At 37.4% G+C, this 20621-nt stretch overlaps 1 protein-coding gene across 13 annotated transcripts in view; it reads left to right on the plus strand.

The window, feature by feature from the left end:
- The window catches only part of Trpm3 (transient receptor potential cation channel subfamily M member 3), a 536247-nt gene that overhangs the window by 234477 nt on the left and 281149 nt on the right, over positions 1–20621 (plus strand). For 12 of the 13 annotated variants that reach the window (XM_058584013.1, XM_058584014.1, XM_058584015.1 and 9 more), the window contains exons 2-3: positions 2499–2578; positions 3901–4105. In XM_058584013.1, coding sequence (XP_058439996.1) covers positions 2499–2578; positions 3901–4105 — 285 coding nt within the window. The remainder of the gene's footprint in view (positions 1–2498; positions 2579–3900; positions 4106–20621) is intronic. The other variant, XM_046459375.2, reaches the window with a different exon arrangement.

Genomic DNA, 20621 nt, shown 5'->3' on the forward strand with positions numbered 1-20621 from the left:
TGGTGATAGTGAACTCTGGAATCAGGCTGCTCAAGTTCAAACACTGACTTTCAAACTCTGCTTTATCTCACCACCTGAGATTCTTCATTGGTATAATTGTAGCATTTCCCTCAAAGAGTGGTTCTGAGGATCTGTACATAGTGCATATGTGGCACAATGCCAAGCACATAATGAGTCCTTCATAAATATTGGCTATTGTTATTACCTATTGAGCTCCTACTATGTGCCAAGGGTTTTATCTGATTATCCCAAAACTTCCAGAGTAATTACGATGAACTACATGTTATGAAAGAGACTCAGAGAAGTAACTTTTTTACATGCCTCATTAATGACCAGTGAGGGACTGTATGACCCCCAACACAAGAGAAGCTCAATCTAGATCATTGCTATAGGATTTCAAACTATCCTCATTTGCGTTTTCAGTACTAGAATCAACTGAGGACCGTTCCCTCTTCTTGAAGTGAAAGCATGGTATTCCTAAAATAATGACAGCAACTTTGAACATCAGTATTATCATTGTGCCCATTTTACAGTTGAGGAAAACTGAGAAACAAAGAACTCATCTGACTTTCTCCATGACGCAGAGTCCCACTCATGCCAGTTTTTCTAACTGCAAACTCCACATTCTACCCATGATACTGCTTTTCCGACTTCTTCTCAAGGGGGATTGATCGGCACTCTCTGAAATTCCCAGATGCTCCCCAAAAAAGATTTTTCTAAAGGCTGGCCAAAGTGGACCATAAAAAGAAAAAAGAAGTACATTCTCCATTTTCTGTTCCCTGAGGTGTAGGGAAAGTGGGTTTCAAATATCCAGTGAGGAGCATTTCACCATCTTTCTGCCAAGAGATATTATCAACAAAAGTATTCAATGTCTAGGGAAAATCATGGCCTTTACAAAAAAGCTTGCAAGCTTCTTTTGTAAAGATTAAGACTAGCTATCTTTGCTGCTAAGCTCTTTCCTGTTGCAAAGATGTCACCATTAACTTTTCCTACATGTTTGGGAAGAAAAATCTTTGAGAATATTTTCCTTTTTGTCTAGCTGACTGAAAAAACAAACAAACAAAAAAAAAAACCCTGCAAATGTTACCCTTTGCAGCATGAGGGTTCAAGGGTCCATCTGGACCTGTGGCTATCTGAGGCATTGTGGGACTCTTTTCCATGCAGACAATGCATGAATACCCAGGAATTATGTGACCCCATTGTAAACATCACTGAAACAGGATGCAGTTGCTTGGTGGCCCCCAGAGATCCCGTATGTTGCCACTTGTAAAATGTGCATTGTCACAAGTGTTAAAAAACCACCACTGTCAGTGTTACGTGCTTGCATAAGCCTCCATTGTATGAGATCAAGGGGTTAAGGGCAAACCAGAACCCAGCACAGCTTCTATACAGATGTTTGAGTTGCCATTGGCTTCAAGACTGATTACATCCAACAAACAGAGGCCCATAACAGTTAACACCAGTGATTGAGACAGTTCAAGTAAACAGCTCAATTTTGCCTTAACCCTGTATATTTTAAGAGTATGAATTTAGAACTGATACCGGGTTAGAGAAAAGATAATAGCATATAGAAAGAACATTACAGGTTGTTCTAGCAACTTCCATCTTAAGTGCTTACGGAAGGAATCTTCCGAATAGCTTCTTGGACTTCATAGGAGATTTCTCTACCATTTCAAATGCTGGTAAAGAAAGAGGTTGAGGATGCAGGATGAACACTCTTCTTTGGAACAAAGATCCTGCAGTTCGCCAGAACATCTTTTGTTCATCCAGGAACCCAATCGCAGGGGCAGGACATCTGGGTGCATAGTCTCAACAAAAGCTGTTTTTAGAAACTGTGTTTGCTGTGTATGTGTAGGGCATGTGGAATGGGGGCTAGGGAAGTCTGTCTTATTTTCTCCCCAAGACATTACCTGTGAAATCTGGGACTATAGTGAAGAACTTTATCTCCCTCCTCTTTCCATTTCCTTTTTTGTTTGTTTGTTTATACCTCAGCATTGCTAACTTGGATTTTAGAACAGCATGGTGATAGGTTGTGGCTGTTGAGGTATACAATTCCCTTGACCATTTTCTTCTTTCCTTCTATAAGGAAAATTTAATGGAAGTATCATCCATGAAAACTTTATTTAGATATATGTCTTCCTACCCTGAATACTCTCTTTCTGTAAGATTACAAACATAATGTCTATCCCTCCAGGTTCATTTTCTCAGCAAATAGCTTTGTTTCTTTCCTTCAAAAACCATTAGTATTTTATACATGGTTCCATCACTACTATTTTTAACACAGCTGTTCCCTTTAACTCTCAATATTATAATGTTAACCAAATTAGTAGGCACTGGGAGGCACAGATTTTATTATATTCGGTGTTTATGTGTGAAACAACCACAATTTCCATTTAGTTTATAATATACTAGTTTATTATGTGATTATGAAGTTTTGCTTTCTAGTCAAAAATACTTAAAGGTTATATTCATCCTCTCTCTCTCTTTTTCTTTCTCAGGCACAGAAATCCTGGATAGAAAGAGCATTTTATAAAAGAGAATGTGTTCACATCATACCCAGCACCAAAGACCCCCATAGGTAAATATATAATCTTATTGTGTCTAATGTATCAAGAATACCCATTGCAGGGGACGATGTCAAAGTAAATATCTTTTGTTGTAGTTGTTATTATTGCTGGACATTTTCAAAGCAATCGTGTGTGTGTGTGTGTGTGTATGCCCTATATAACATGCCATATTTACAGTTAATTCTGAATTTAAGAGACTTCACAGAATAGCAGATATACTGTTGCAGAAGGAACTAATCACTGTATATAACACTGAGCTATATATATTTTTGCTATGGTTACTGGTTCTTCCTTCTAAGCATTTTGTTAAAATGCTTAGTTCATACCAACATGCTCCACTCTAGTAAAAAAGATGCTTTAAAATTAAAAAAAAAAAAATCCTAGCAAATTACTGATGTGTGACTGCAGAACTTTAGAATTCTTGGCACATTTTTTTGGTACTTCTTTACCTTCCTGAAGATCAACAGTATGTAAGGCAGAAAGCATTTGGAATAAAGTAGCACATCCATGTCTAAGATGCTTTTATAAGCTGGCAATATAATAAAACAGTTTAAAGTATAGATCATGCCATCATAAAGACTCCTTTATAACCTTGAACAAATCACCTGACTTTCAAATATTTCATCATAGAATGGATGATGAATTGTTAGTGTTTAATAAATGGTAGTTTCATGTTATATCTATTAATACTAATAATTGTCACAGAGGTAGTAGTAGTGCATGAAGGACATTTTCATTGTCAAAGGAACAAATTTGAACTTTTCAAATATCTCATGAGTATTTTCTTTCTTGTTTCTTCAAGAACACTTAACTCTGCAGATTTTTCTTCTTGGAATTGGATATTTGACAGCAAATATCAATTGGAGAGAGACTAGTTAGGTTGTGACTCACGTATAAGTGAGATTCCTCATTTAAATGAGCATGTTAAAATTCTTCCCTCAAAGCTCTTCAGTATTCTTCGTGTAATACTTGATAGCTGGGAGGAACAAGAATTAGAAAAATTCTAGGGAACTTTTTTGTTCATAGGTGTCTTATCCTAAACAATATGCCAGGTGGGAAAGGTGTGGCTGGAGAAGGCAGGATGCATGTTGTAGCTTTTATCACTAAAGCAAAGTGGGGAAAGAAGAGGAGAAAAGGAGATATGTTTGTCATATGGAGCCAGAGTTTGCATTTGCCTAATATAAGAATATAACATAATATAATAATAATTCGAGGATTTTACCTAAGAATTGACTGAAATGGGTCAATATGAACTGCAGGTTTCTGCAGCAGTTGCTTATGTATTCCAATAGTGGCTCACACAAGGGGTTCACTTTAACCTCTTATGTTATAGGTGTTGCTGTGGGCGTCTAATAGGCCAGCATGTCGGACTCACTCCCAGTATCTCTGTGCTTCAGAATGAGAAAAATGAAAGTCGCCTCTCCCGAAATGACATCCAGTCTGAGAAGTGGTCCATCAGCAAACACACTCAGCTCAGCCCAACGGATGCTTTTGGGACCATTGAGTTCCAAGGAGGTGGCCATTCCAACAAAGCCATGGTAATCAAAAAGCAGCACTCCCCAGGGCAACCTCCTGCCCTGCAGAGGAATGGTGAAGCCCCTGAGATTTAGTCTTGTGGCTTCATCTCAGCCCTGCCACTCTCTGGTGGGGCAACCTGCTCTAATTATCTTCCCCTGCAGGGGGGGAATTTTTCCTCCCAGAATTTAAAAAATAATTAATATAAGATCAAGCACAGTGATTAGTATTAATAATAAGACAGATATCCTTTTTTTTTTGGTTGATCAACAGATATAGATTGTACATTTTAATGGAGTTTGGTGTGATATTTCCACAGCTGCATACAATATACACTGATCAAATTCAACCTTCTTTTAACCAACCCCCACATATACACCTTTCCCAACCTCTAATCACTATTAATCAACCTCTTAACCACCTTTCTACAATTAGGTCCACATTTTTTAGTTTCCATGTATGAGACAGAGAACATGCTGCACTTCTCTTTTTGTTTGGCTTATTTTCTATAGCTATCCACTATTTGATATATTATTTTCTGTATCTTATCTATTCCAAACTTTTTCTAAATCTCCCCCCGCCTCACCCTTTGGTGGAAAATGTTACCTTTGGTTTCTGTTTATTCTGCTACTAAAGTAGCAGTTCTCCTTATTCAAAGTAGACACAATCATATCAGCCTATTTCCTTCCGTGTCCTAATAGAGATCTTGTCATTTGTACTGAAGGATCTTGTCATCTATACTGAATGCTTTTTGTCCAAGCAGCTGTGTTCAGTAAAGTTCTTAATAGAAAAGTTGCATATGAGAAGAACTTTTTAAAAGAAGTATCAGAAAATATACAAATTTTACTTTTAACAGTTGTCACTTCTAAATTTCAGCTCTCATCAAAGACCACTCCCTAACATGGCTGACAGATTCTGCAAGGCATAGAATATAGCATATGTTTTGAAAATTCTAGAAATAGTATAGTACAAGCTTGCCTCTGTTAAGAGTTGGCTTAGGGTGGAGTAGCTGGAAGTGGTTTCTCTTAGGCAAGCCATAGAGCTTTTCAAGTTTGAAGAGAAAATTCTGCTAAGAGAAGCACACTACTAAATTCACTAAGAGTCAACTCACGACTTTCAGGCTAAAAATGCAATGAGGCCACTTCCCACTTTTTCTCTCTCTCCTCCTTTCATTTTTCCTCATCCTCCTCTCCTCACTGCAATAATTTATTTACCAAGAGTGGGTAACTGAGCTATTCTCACAGTTTTTCCTTAAGAAATTTAGTTTTGAGCTATAGAGTAAATCAAAGCCAATTTTTGAACTATATATTGGAAAGAAAAGGGTGCTATTGGTAACATCCAGCTGGGTTTGAGGGAAAAAAGGAATAGGTTAGTCTTATCCTATGTAGAAATAAATAAAGGAAATAGAGGCTGCCAACTTTCCCACCCAAATATGGGATGTATTTGCCTACACAAAATTACAAAGGATCCCCAACTTAGAACACTCCTTGAATTGAGCTTATGGAATCATGCCTAAAAAGTCATGTAAGTTCTTTCTGTATGAAAAGTGTTGCTTATGGAGAAAGGGCTCATTGAGCAATAATCATTGCAGAGAGGGACACCCAGCAACTTCACAGGTGCTCCAGTGGTGCCTGAAAGCAATGCCATAAGCCCAGAAGGCACATGGTAAGCGTCTGGTCATCATCTCCATTGTTAATATCCAAGGTCAAATATGGACACAAATATGTTTGGAGGTAAGAGTGTTCCTCCAAGGTCAACAGCTTGGAAGACCCATGGTGATGCCATTGTCCAAAAATGTGTTGCTCTTTTGGGGACTGACTTCAGATAATTTATAGATCATAAAAGAATGGTAGTCTATATTTTCTCCAAATGATAGTTTTGACAGAAAACTCAAGTACCTAAGAATTACAAGACATAGAGCTTAGTTATGAATAGCTTCTGCCAGTTTTTACAAGTCCAGTTTATTCTCTGAAAGTAAAGCTTGCCACCATAAAACTGTCTAAAAGAGTAGAATATTAGTTTAGTAGTGAAGAGTGTAGATCTTGGATTTACATGGTTTAAATTTACCTCATAACCATCCCATAAATGCTGTGTAACAGAGAGAAAGTTACTTACGTTTTCTTGACCTCAATTATTTATTCTGTCATATAGACTGTTGATATTATCATAAACATTGAGATGACATATGTAAAACATTGACACAGTTTCAGACACATAAATAGATGTAAAACTAATTTAGCTACTATTATTATTATCACTATCATTATTTGTCCCAGGCATTGAAAGAAATTGCAAAGTCCCTCTGACTAATACTTTAAAGGATACTCATTTGGATGTATGTGTCTCAGTATATTATTTTTAGAAGGTCAAATTATAATTTTTCTGTTAATATATTTGCATAGGCACATGCCAGTAATTCCAGCAGCTGAAGAAGCTAAGGCAGGAGGATGGCAAGTTCAAAGTCAGCCTCAGTAAAAAGTGAGATGCTAAGCAACTCAGTGAGACCCTGTCTCTAAATAAAACACAAAATACGGCTGAGGATGTGGCTCAGTGGTCAAGTGCCCCTGAGTTCAATCCCCATTAAGCCCCACCCCCCAAAAAAATGAAGTTCTGACTCATAGTCTACTTCTATGATGGATCATAAAATCGGAAGCAACGTTGCTTTTCAGCAATAGCCTGGCTCTATCATTCACTGGTCAAGTGACTTTGTCCAGTTTATTTAGCTTCCCAGTGCAGTAGTTTCCTTATCTGTAAAATGGGTATTGTCATTTCTACTTCTCAGGGCTGTCTCCAGGATTAAATGAGTGAATACATGTTCAGTGTGTAGAACATTACCTGATGTTTAAAGATAACTAAGCATTTGCAACTGTTAAAGTTTACTGACTCTATTTAAAAGAGAAGCTTCATAATCAGTTAGAAGAAAATACACAGGCTAAGTTACTCTGGGGTAGACTACTTACCTGAGATGCAGAAGGCTATGAGTTTAATCCCCAGCACCACACACACACACACACACACACAAAGATGCATGATCTTAAAGTCAGGCAGAACTGGATATAAACTCTTATTCTTTCACTGTCTCATTGGAAAGTCGTGGTTAAACCATTTAATTCAGTAGAGACTCAAGTTTTGTTGTTGTTGTTGTTTTGTTTTGTTTTTAAATCTCTAAAACAGTCTTGGTTGCCTTATTTGGTGCTTATGAGAAGTAAAGAGAACATAAAAACCAGATGGTATATAGGGCTAGTGCTCAAGATATTTGTGAAAATACTAACTGCTTATGAAAAACTAGTGATAGAGCAGTGAAACACCTTCATTTACTTCCTGGGATTCCAAAAATGTGTTAGAGTATTTGCACAGGAGCAGCTGGTTGCATAAGTCAGCATTCTGATCTCTGTCCTCTGAACACCAGCACTGATTGACTGTCACTGGCAGGAAGCTAGCACTGTGAACACCATCCACCACTGACTGGAGATGAGGGGGTCTTTGGTCCCACATATATACTTTGACTGCCATATTCATCAATCTCCTGCATCCACTAATTCCAGCACAATAGAGCATGAATATGTCACCTGTATCCCCTCTGCTTTATTCCCTGAGTCCCCCAACAATTAAACAGCTGCTGTGGGTGTGCTGTTATGATGGACACAGCCCATCCCTCCTCATCATATAATATTCTTCTGTGTAAGCTTCTTTACTGGTCCTGAAAATGTCTAATGAACATGAGAGACTCTGAAAAAACTGAAGACTGAAAATCAAATGAGTTTATTAGAATACCCTTCAAAGTATTAATCAAAATACTTCGGCAATTCATTTTAGATTCTGTAGTATATCATAATCATGAAAATAGCAACTAAAATATATTGAATATCTACTATATTTCTGGCACTGTGCTTGGTACTTAGCTGTGTTTTTTATGTTTATGACAGGAATATTAGTCTACATGACATAATAACATACTGGGGTCTTAAAGTATTTGTCTGGCTGGGCATGGTGGCACATATATGTAATCTCAGCAGATCAGAAGGCTGAGGCAGGAGTGTCATGAGTTTGGAGCCGGCCTTAGCAACTTAGAGAGGTCCTAAGCATCTCAGTAAGACCCTATCCCTATATAAAATATTTAAAAAGGGCTAGGAATATGTCTCAGTGGTTAAGTGCCTCTGCCTGGGTTCAATCTAGAGTACAAAAAAAAAAGTATTTGTCCCATGTCATATAGCAAATATAGACTGTATGCATATTCTTACATTTAGCATTGGAAGAAGAGTCTAAAGAGGATGACTGATCTTTCACCAGAAGAGTGAAGATATGCAGATATCTGGTTTTGACAGCCCTCCTCAGGCTCCACCTAGTGCTCTAGAACCCAGAGCACATGGTGGTCACATTAGGCAAGGTCAATTAATTAGTGGACACCAATGCAATGTGAAAATGTATGCTTGTGACAGGGAAAGGGGAATCAATCCCCTCTTCCCATGACTGGCAGCCCCAACTCTCAGTGACTGGTGATCTCCACTCCCAAGGTCTTTGCACCCCTACCTGAGATAGGCTCAGTGTACGAAGTGGGTAAACTTCCCAGCAAGTTATCCAAGAAACTCACCATGGCCTTGCCCACCCAGGGCAGATGTTTCAGCACACAGGTCCAAACAGAGGCATCAAGGAAGCAAGAGCAGGACCACATAGTCCTAGCCCTTGTGGGCTCCTCGGTCCCATCAGACTTCACTTGCCAAACACAAATCCAAAGATAAAATTATGAAGAATTTCAAGATAGGAAGCCTAGAACCATAAACCCCAAGCACTGCCCTTCTGAGCAGTGTGACTATCCTGATTGCACACCTCTGATGCTAATGGAGTTGAGGGTGGCCAAAGGAGGTCTCAGAGTAAGCACTACAAAGGCAGGCCTTTCTCTCTCAGTCTTGATCAACCAAATGAAGACCTGTTTTCTTTTGGGGTTACTCAGAGGCACTCAAACACTGAGCCCTTTTTTTGCATTTTATTTAGAGACAAAATCTCACTAAGTTGCTTAGCACCTCACTGTTGCTGAGGCTGGCTTTGAACTCCCTATCCTCCTGTCTCAGGCTCCTGAGCCACTGGGATTACAGGCACGCCACACCGCACTAAGACAGTTTTCCTTTTTATTACCGCTGAAAACATAATGTGTGAAAGCCCCAACTAATCGTCTAGGCACAGATAGCATTTTGTTCACTTTGACAACTTACCCTTAAATTATTCTTTTCTCCTGTCTCAACAAAGTGGAGTAGTCCATAGGTCAGAGGTCCCATTTGAGGAGGAAGGCTACTGGTTTGGTGCAGATCTGGACTTTCACCATCTCTCATTGTCTTAAGCAGTCCAACTTGTGGTTTGGACAGAGGAGAATCAGTAAAAGCAGAACAGTCTTTACATGAGCAGGACGTTGTCAATTATTCACCAGGACTTCAATGAGACAGGCCAACTAACTTAATGAGCCTTTGGTCCCCGGCTTCTGACAAGCATGCTTGAAAGTTGAAATGATTTTTAACAAAGTGGCTGAAAAACTCTAGAGGCAGATTAACTTTTATTTAATTTTTAAAAATTAAGATGTAATATTAACTTTTTCCTTTAAAACATCCCAAGATGGAGCCTTGGGTCTTCAGTATTCCAAGGTGGTCTGGGGACAAACTGAGGCAGTTCAGACGGAGGAAGTAGTTGGAGGGGAAGGGCTGGTTACTAAACTGTCACAGGTCATGTGAGAGCCATCTCTCTACTCAGGAATGGGTCGTATCTGTCCTATCACAGACAGGACTGCAATATGTCACAGAACTTCAGCTACCAGATTTTAGAGGGCATAGATGCAGTGGTTCTCACTTGGAGGCTCAGAATAACCCATGAGGTCATCAAAAACGGCCAAGTTCAAGACTCAGTTCCAGAGTTTTGTTCATTAATCCAGGATGGAACCTGGTCCATAGGTTTTTGAATGTTACCAAGGTTATTTTGTTTAGCCAATCTTGAAAAATACTAATTAATCCTAGTCCCTGCATATCATCAATAAGGCAAATGAATCCTGGAGAGCCTAAATTATTTTCCCCAGTGTCACACAATCATTTAGCAACCAAATTCTGAAACTCAGCCTCCCAAGGACTTCCTTTCAATTCTCTTTCTCTGACATGTAAGCCTGTAACCGATTATGATGGATATTTTGTTTGGGAAGCTATGTGTAGGTAATTGAAAGGAAGCTATTTACTATTATAGTTCTTGTTCTTTTATAAGGATTTTTTAAACTTTGTAGTAAAATTACAAAATCACTATTTAATGAGGTTATTTAAACTCAAAAGCTGTGAGCAGGAAGAGGTCTTTGTGAAATTACGTCCTGGGTTAATAGAACATTTCTGAGCCCTTGCAAGTGCTTCATGACATTCAGGCCTCAATTTCTAGGTTTGACAAGCTCCCCCGACCCCCACCCTCCACCAAACAGCAAGGAAACCATCACTTTACAGAGAGAAATTGCAACACAGGAGACATTTTGCAGCTGACAGTGAGTGAAGGATTCTGACTTCCTCCTCAATACCAAATTGTCTACTACCAAATTGCAAGCCCCAGAACAGCCAGTCCTGGACTATGAGATGATCTGGCAGCTCATTAGGTACCTTATAATTTTTTAAACCTTCCTGAGAGAACAACTGGCCCTATCAACAACAAGATGGCGCCATAGGCAGACACTGTGTGGTTTCTCAAAGGCTCTTGTTTATCCAGGGCTCTGTTGCTTAGACAAGGAAACAGTGCTGAGCTTGGTTATAGACAGCCCTTTATTTGCTTACTAATCATCTCTTCTAATTAATGCTGAGCTGACTTGTGGGCCAGGTAAGTATAACCTAATTAAGGACTCGTGTTTAAACCCCTCAAGTCATCCACATGATTCTCTTCAGCTTTTCCCTTGCCGTTTGTTCTGCTTATTAGATCAGGTTGAAACCCTTATTATAGTTTTCATATAATTCAGATAATTATTCCTGGCCCTCATTTTCACACTCAAAGCTGTAACTATGGGTTGGATGAAAGCCTTGTTCTCTGAGCAGCATGGGGGTGGGGGAGTAAAGGAGTTAGGGGGAGACAGGAGGCAAGGGAGGTGTCAGCAGCTTGGCATCTATAACCTGATGCCCTTACAATGCTTCGGGGATTGAATTTGAGATTTCGAAAATTGTCTGTCTTTGCATTATGCAAATCTGATCTGGGAATCATTGACTGACACACACCAAATAGGAAATTAAATGTATCCCTCTTCACACAGACACAAAATAGTTGATCACTAGACTGTGCTAACCAAGTCCTTTACGTAAGCATGGTGAAGTTTCTGAGAGGTTTTATAGTTGCTCCATTGATTTTCCATTGTAATAATCTCAAGTCCACTAAACTGGCAGTAATTTTGGATGGTCTTTCTGAAACTGAAAATAAAACTAGAATATATCACTTACCTTTCAATCCTAAGTATACATCTATAAAGAAGGAAAACCAATCCTCCTCCAAGGAACTATCTCATCTCCTTCCCTCTAGAAAAATGTATGCTAAATAATTCCGGCAGAAATTTCATAGACTATCCCCTATAATCTATTCATATGCTTCAAGACATATTATTTCTGAAACTTTAGATTTGAGTTATCATCATCCACTACTATAAGTACCTGATCTAATAGGGGAATTGTAAAAACAATATGATACTTTGACTTCCAAGGTTTTGTGGGTCATCAAACTAGAGATTTAATAACAGTGAACTCGATTGCAGATGTTTTCTTTCCAGGGAGATTTTATATCTATTAAATCATCATACGCATTAAACCCTCACTGTAAAACAAAAGCCTCTATAGACTAGAAAAGTTAGTATCGGCTGAATTCTCTCAGCAGTCTGATGTGACATATTCTGCTTGGCCACAGCTTTAATTTTACAAGTGCCCACTTGAAATGCGGCTGCAAAAAATTAGGAAATGAGATGATGTTTGTCACATTTATCAACAGAAAGGAGAATGGGGCAGTTTTCCAACTACAGACTTGAAAGAAAGGCATTATAGACACAGTTAAAATAAACTGATCAATGGTAAGCCCATTACTCAGAAAAAAATACTTCTTCACAAATACCAAGTGATTATTTCCAAGAATTGATGATGGCTTTATACTGTAATCAGAGAATGTAAACATTTAACATTTCCAAGAGTGTTAGCCACTGTATTATTCTGCAGCTTTTTTACATTTTCATTAAAACAACTGGGCAAAGTTACATGGGTAAAAATTTAGGGCTGAAGATGGGACTGATGAATTATAAGAGCCAAATATCTGTAGAGAAGCCCAAGTTCAGAATGCGAGGGAAGACTCTTTTTTTCTCAATCATTTATATAAATTTATTTTAAAATGAGATTGTTCTTCTATTATGTTTCATAATAGAGAAGGTAAAGTTTTAAAAAGTAGTAACAAAACTTAGGAGCAATTTTAAAAAGTAGTAACAAAACTTAGGAGCAATTAATAAATTTTTAGTTTGTAGTCAACCTGTAGCATACAGTGTGAGATTCAATGAATCTTAACATAATTTATCACAAAGCAGTAATATCAAAAAATTTTAAAATACAGGAGAACTATTCTAAACCTTTTTTCTTGTTTGTGTATGAAATTATACCAGGTGATTGATTTACAATGTATATTCATATCCACATATGAACTGAATTTTTTATAGAACTCTGAATTAGAGAGTGACTTCATCAAATCCTTCAGGATTTGGAACAAAAGCTTTGGAAGAGATTTTTTTTTCCAGTCACTTTTATAGAACCTATAAAATAGGAGGAAAACAATAGGTAAAGAAAGGGATTTTTTCAGGTCAAAATCGTGTTGTTGCTTTTCTAAGTCTATATATTATTTCCTGATACTTTTTTTAAAAAAATATTTTCCTGTTCTAAGCAGCAATGACTGCTTTCCCACCCGACTCCCTATCCCCAGACTTTGCCCACTGGGTGTGATGAAAAATATCCTGTGTGGAGTTTCTGATACCTCTGTGAATCCCAGCAAGATTAATAAGAGAATAGTAACATATCTAATATTGTAGCAGTGAGAATGGCTACAGTTTTTTTTAAAATGCTGAAAAAAATCACCTGTTAAGCAAAAAGAACTTCAGTTTCGGACAGAGAAAACCCTCTAGAGTTTTAGTTACCAAAACCCTCTGCTATTCAAGTGAAAGAAAATCTGTAGGTTTTATACTTAAAAAAAAAAAAAAAACTACCCTCACATATATAATTTTATTTCAAAGTTTGTCATGTGGATATCAAAATGCATTTTCTTGTGAAAATAATGCTAGGTGCATTGACCTCCACAACACCTAAGAATAGTCAAATAATTCGATTTCAACTAAACATGATTTTTATTTTCTACAGAACATTCAATCATTTACACATCTTGCGTGAGCATCCTGCTACCAAGCATGCATACTATTGATAGGAAGGGGAAAGGGTGGATAATTCCAAATATGAGTAAGTTATTTGAACTCAGTGTCTCTCTTGAAATGATAAACTGGTGAACTAAAGGTCTGTAAATAAAGGAAGCATTAGGTGGCCCAGGGCAGGTACTTCTATAAACACCTGTAATAATAATGACTTCCAGCCATTCTCTACGGATCTAGAATTGAAAGCAGGAGGGTATTTTGAAGGGCACACTACTAATCAAAGAGCTAAAACCAAGTTGCTTAGACCTGTTGTACACAGGAGTCATATATTTATACACATATACATACGCACATACATATATATTTGTGTGTAGATGTAGTGCATATAACCTTTGTCTAGTATTTACTGATGGACTTTTTTCAGCCATACATGTTCCACAATTTAATCAATGCAGCATCCTAAAAGGTGGTTGGGAGCACCCCCATTTAGCAAGAGAGGATGCTCAAATTGGCCAAATCACTGATAGAACCAGTGTCTAATGCTAGAGTGTGTTGCTGTCATCATCCAGGGAATCCCTAAATGAGAGTACCCCATCAGAGTAAGGCTCAGGTGACAAAATTTAATAAGAACATTAGGAGGATTCCTTGTTATCAGTATGATAAACCCTCAGCAATTAATAAACAAGTGAACAGTCAAAATTGCTTACCTTGACGACCAAAATAGCTCTCTAATTTTAAATTACATTGACCTTTTAACAGTAATTGATTCATTGCTCTGGGCACAACCATTTATAAGTGAGAAGCTGCTGATTTAGCAGAGTTAACTATAATATTACCAAAGCACTTACCAAAGACACGATTTGGGGGGATATAAGAATATAATTCAAAATTAAAATCTTTAGATAATTTCAAAATATTGTTTTATGCCTTAGTTTTATTTAGATCATTTCAAAATATTGTTTTATGCCTTAGGTTTATTCCCAAACCATTTACTTGAGTTGCTAGACAATAACCAAAACAACAACAACTTGATTCATTTGAATACTTTGTTTTAGAGGGTAGGGATGTAGCTCAGAAGTAAAGTGTTTTCTTTCCAAATTATGGAATAACCTAATCACCGCATGTAGAATTTACACAGGGTATCTTGATTTTAATTGATGAATGATATGATCAAAAAGGACAGGAAGAAATAGTCTACCTGTTGGTGGTCTCATGGAGAGCTCAGAGCCAAAGAATTCTCTGGGAGAATTCAAACTGACATCCTTTAAGGAGGATGCATTCTGAAGACAGCAGGAGAAGGAAAAGAGAGAAACACCTAGTTATGAGCACCATTTTGAGAAATGGTTCATTAGGACTCACAGATTGGTTGCTTGTTGTAGGTGGAAAAGTATGGGAAAAGAGACATTTATAGCTTAGTCTAGGGTATGAATCCTGTCATTTCTGTTTTACTAGCAATGTGCACTTGAGAACATGATGGATCTTTTCTGTTCCCATCTGAAAATGTGGCTGATGCCAACCTCTTTATTACTGAGAAGAGTACATGAAATGGAACATGTAGAGCACATTGCATGTAATGTGATTTTTGATATCATCACAATATTTTGATCAATAATGAGCCACATGTGTAATGGTGATCCCATAAAATTATCATGGACCTGAAACATCCTCATCACCTAATGACATCGTTAAAGTCTTAATGTTGAAGCACAATATATTATGTTTGTGGCAACATGGTGTAAATAAACCCATTGTGCTGCAAGTCCTATAAAAGCATAGCATATACAATTATGCACAGTACATAATATATAAAAATAAATGACTTCCTGGTCTATGAAATCATTACAATATGCTTTTATCATGAGAGTGTATTCCTCCTTATTATAAAAAAAATGTTTAGGGTAAGACAATACATGAATTAATGTATATGCATCTGATCCCACGTACAAACTTCAAAAAGTTACATGAAATTGGTCAAAACTCAGTTAATACCTTTCTCTTTTCTTCCATGCACATACAGACTTCTGAATGCTATGATTTTAGTTACTTCATCCAATTTGTATACCAGATTTTCCAGTGCTTTACTTCTATCCCTTTTTACCAAAAATTAGACATTTTCATCATGAGTGTTTTTTTAGACTTACCATAAAGTTGTTAAAATCTTAGTTTATCATCCCATCTCACATCCCAATTCATCCATATTAGATCTTACAAATTCTGCCTGTTATATATACTTTAAAATTTTCTTTAGCAAAATCTGCTAGAGGTAAACTCAGTTTGAGCAGTCAGAAAGTATCTATAATTTGCTGTCACTTGTTAAGGAATTTTTGCTGACCAGACTTCTAGACTGACAGATAATTTCTCACGGCACATTACAGATCCTGGCTTTGGGTATCCATTGTTGCTATTGGGGCACAGCCTAGGTTTATTGACTGTTTCTTTGTGGATGATCTTTTACTTGAGGATATTCCCCCACCGTTTGATGTTATCTCTGTGTGTCCTTGAATTCATTTTTTTGTAATCCATCCTGCGTAGGATTCACTGAACTTTCTGCACCTGAGAATTACTATCTTTCAATAATTCTGAAAAATGCCCAGGCAATAGCTCTTCAAGGATTACCTCTTTCACATTTTTTATTTCTATCTACAATTCTAATTATCTCCTTCAAGGGTCTTCATTTTTCTTTTATATTTTTAATTCCTTTGTCTTTGTAGGTTGTATCTGTTGTATTTTCCAGACCTATTACCAGTGTCTCTCTTCTGTAGTTTTTCAATTATAATTTTCCTTTAAATTACTCCATATTAATTTCTAGAAGGTCTGTTTCATTCTTTTTTCAATTGTGCATGGTTATTCCTTCCTCATACATTCAGTCATTTCATTTGCTTTTAGCATATCAAACATAGCTATTACGTATTCTGTCTAATCATTTCAATATCTTTGAGAATGTTACTCTGCTGCCTGTTTCTGATTCATGCTGCTTTGTTTCCATATATAATTGTGATTAGATTTTACTTTAGGACCAGGGAATGCTTACATTCCCATGGGAATTATTTCCCACCGGGATCAATGACGCCTCCCTCCACAAAGAAACTGTATTTGCTTCTCCAGTTATCTGGAGGGATTACTCAACCAGATCCATCTTACCTTCAACACTATGCTTGGTGTGTCTTAAACTGAATTGATAGCATGAATGTGGGCCAAAACCTGTGTGAAGGCCTACTTGTATTTAGAAATAATCAGAGGAAGATTTTTTCATTCCCTTCTACCCAGAGCCAAGGTTGAGGTAGGCAAACTTCTTTGCTGCCTTTTTCTGTACATCAGAGTTACTTATTTTTTTCTTCCTGATGCTTCAGGGTGGAGTCCTTTGAAGTAGGCCAGCTTTACTCAAGCTTCCTATTAAACTCCCCCATACTTCATAAGGCCATCAAATCAAATGTTCAGGAAGACCAGGATTTAGACCCTCGGGGTCCGCCTTGCCTTTTTTTTTTTTTTTATTGTCTCCAATTCTTTTTTTTTTTTTTAATTTTTTATTGTTGGTTGTTCAAAACATTACATAGTTCTTGATATATCATATTTCACACTTTGATTCAAGTGGGTTATGAGCTCCCATTTTTACCCCATATACAGATTGCAGAATCACATCAGTTACACATCCATTGATTTACATATTGCCATACTAGTGTCTGTTGTGTTCTGCTGCCTTTCCTATCCTCTACTATCCCCCCTCCCCTCCCCTCCCCTCCCCTCCCCTCTTCTCTCTCTGCCCCCTCTACTGACATTCGTTTGTCCCCCTTGTATTATTTTCCCCTTTCCCCTCACTTCCTCTTGTATGTACTTTTGTATAACTCTGAGGGTCTCCTTCCATTTCCATGCAATTTCCCTTCTCTCTCCCTTTCCCTCCCACCTCTCATCCCTGTTTAATCTTCTTCTCATGCTCTTCGACCCTACTCTGTTCTTAGTTACTCTCTTTATATCAAAGAAGACATTTGGCATTTGTTTTTTAAGGATTGGCTAGCTTCACTTAGCATAATCTGCTCTAATGCCATCCATTTCCCTGTAAATTCTATGATTTTGTCATTTTTTAATGCAGAGTAATACTCCATTGTGTATAAATGCCACATTTTTTTTTATCCATTCATCTATTGAAGGGCATCTAGGTTGGTTCCACAGTCTTGCTATTGTGAATTGTGCTGCTATGAACATCGATGTAGCAGTGTCCCTGTAGCATGCTCTTTTTAGGTCTTTAGGGAATAGACCGAGAAGGGGAATAGCTGGGTCAAATGGTGACTCCATTCCCAGCTTTCCAAGAAATCTCCATACTGCTTTCCAAATTGGCTGCACCAATTTGCAGTCCCACCAGCAATGTACAAGTGTACCCTTTTCCCCACATCCTCGCCAGCACTTGTTGTTTGACTTCATAATGGCTGCCAATCTTACTGGAGTGAGATGGTATCTTAGGGTGGTTTTGATTTGCATTTCTCTGACTGCTAGAGATGGTGAGCATTTTTTCATGTACTTGTTGATTGATTGTATGTCCTCCTCTGAGAAGTGTCTGTTCAGGTCCTTGGCCCATTTGTTGATTGGGTTGTTTGTTCTCTTATTGTCTAATTTTTTGAGTTCTTTGTATACTCTGGATATTAGGGCTCTATCTGAAGTGTGAGGAGTAAAGATTTGTTCCCAGGATGTAGGCTCTCTATTTACCTCTCTTATTGTTTCTTTTGCTGAGAAAAAACTTTTTAGTTTGAGTAAGTCCCATTTGTTGATTCTAGTTATTAACTTTTGTGCTATGGGTGTCCTATTGAGGAATTTGGAGCCCGACCCCACCGAATGTAGATCGTAGCCAACTTTTTCTTCTATCAGACGGCGTGTCTCTGATTTGATATCAAGCTCCTTGATCCATTTTGAATTCACTTTTGTGCATGGCGAGAGAAAGGGATTCAGTTTCATTTTGTTGCATATGGATTTCCAGTTATCCCAGCACCATTTGTTGAAGATGCTATCCTTCCTCCATTGCATGCTTTTAGCCCCTTTATCAAATATAAGGTAGTTGTAGTTTTGTGGATTGGTTTCTGTGTCCTCTATTCTGTACCATTGGTCCACCCGCCTGTTTTGGTACCAGTACCATGCTGTTTTTGTTACTATTGCTCTGTAGTATAGTTTGAAGTCTGGTATCGCTATACCGCCTGATTCACACTTCCTGCTTAGCATTGTTTTTGCTATTCTGGGTCTTTTATTTTTCCATATGAATTTCATGATTGCTTTCTCTATTTCTACAAGAAATGCCGTTGGGATTTTGATTGGCATTGCATTAAACCTATACAGAACTTTTGGTAATATCGCCATTTTGATGATGTTAGTTCTGCCTATCCATGAACAGGGTATATTTTTCCATCTTCTAAGATCTTCTTCTATTTCTCTCTTTAGGGTTCTGTAGTTTTCATTGTATAAGTCTTTCACCTCTTTTGTTAGGTTGATTCCCAAGTATTTTATTTTTTTTGAAGATATTGTGAATGGAGTGGTTGTCCTCATTTCCATTTCAGAGGATTTGTCGCTGATATACAGGAATGCCTTTGATTTATGCGTGTTGATTTTATATCCTGCCACTTTGCTGAATTCATTTATTAGCTCTAATAGTTTCTTTGTAGACCCTTTTGGGTCTGCTAGGTATAGAATCATGTCATCTGCAAATAGTGATAATTTAAGTTCTTCTTTTCCTATTTTGATGCCTTTAATTTCTTTCGTCTGTCTAATTGCTCTGGCCAGTGTTTCGAGAACTATGTTGAAGAGAAGTGGAGAGAGAGGGCATCCCTGTCTTGTTCCAGATTTTAGAGGGAATGCCTTCAGTTTTTCTCCATTCAGAATGATGCTAGCCTGAGGCTTGGCATAGATTGCTTTTACAATATTGAGGTATGTTCCTGTTATCCCTAGTTTTTCTAGAGTTTTGAACATAAAGGGATGCTGTACTTTGTCGAATGCTTTTTCCGCATCTATCGAGATGATCATATGGTTCTTATTTTTAAGTCTATTCATGTGGTGAATAACATTTATTGATTTCCGTATATTTAACCAGCCTTGCATCCCAGGGATGAATCCTACTTGATCATGGTGTACAATTTTTTTGATATGTTTTTGTATCCGATTCGCCAGAATTTTATTGAGGATTTTTGCATCTAGGTTCATTAGAGATATTGGTCTGTAGTTTTCTTTCTTTGAAGTGTCTTTGTCTGCTTTAGGTATCAGGGTGATGTTGGCCTCATAGAATGAATTTGGAAGTTCTCCCTCCTTTTCTATTTCGTGAAGTAGCTTGAAAAGTATTGGTATTAGTTCTTCTTTAAAGGTTTTGTAAAATTCTGCTGTATACCCATCCGGTCCTGGGCTTTTCTTAGTTGGTAGTCTTTTGATGGTTTCTTCTATTTCCTCAATTGATATTGGTCTGTTTAGGTTTTCTATATCCTCCTGACTCAATCTGGGCAGATCATATGATTTAAGAAATTTATCTATGCCTTCATTATCTTCTAATTTATTGGAGTATAAGGATTCAAAATAGTTTTTGATTATCTTCTGTATTTCTGAATTGTCTGTTGTGATATTGCCTTTTTCATCCCATATGCTAGTAATTTGAGTTCTCTCTCTTCTTCTCTTCGCTAGCATCGCTAAGGGTCTGTCGATTTTGTTTATTTTTTCAAAGAACCAACTTTTAGTTTTGTCAATTTTGTCAATTGTTTCTTTTGTTTCGATTTCATTAATTTCAGCTCTGATTTTAATTATTTCTTGCCTTCTACTTCTTTTGCTGTTGTTTTGCTCTTCTTTTTCTAGGATTTTGAGATGAAGTATGAGATCATTTATTTGTTGGTTTTTCTTTTTTTAAGGAATGAACTCCAAGCAATGAATTTTCCTCTTAGAACTGCTTTCAATGTGTCCCATAGATTCCGATATGTTGTGTCAGTGTTTTCATTAATCTCTAAGAATTTTTTAATTTCCTCCTTGATGTCTTCTATAACCCATTGATCATTCAGTAACCTATTGTTCATTCTCCAAGTTATGTATTCTTTTTCCTTCCTTCTTTTATCGTTGATTTTCAGTTCCATTCCATTATGATCAGATAGGATGCATGGTATTATCTCTACTCCTTTGTATTGTCTAAGAGTTTCCCTGTGACA

The sequence above is a fragment of the Marmota monax genome, unplaced genomic scaffold (genome assembly GCF_021218885.2).
Source record: "Marmota monax isolate L192 unplaced genomic scaffold, Marmota_monax_Labrador192_F-V1.1 WCK01_AAM20220418_F8-fsc00059, whole genome shotgun sequence".
NCBI classification, from domain to species: domain Eukaryota; kingdom Metazoa; phylum Chordata; class Mammalia; order Rodentia; family Sciuridae; genus Marmota; species Marmota monax.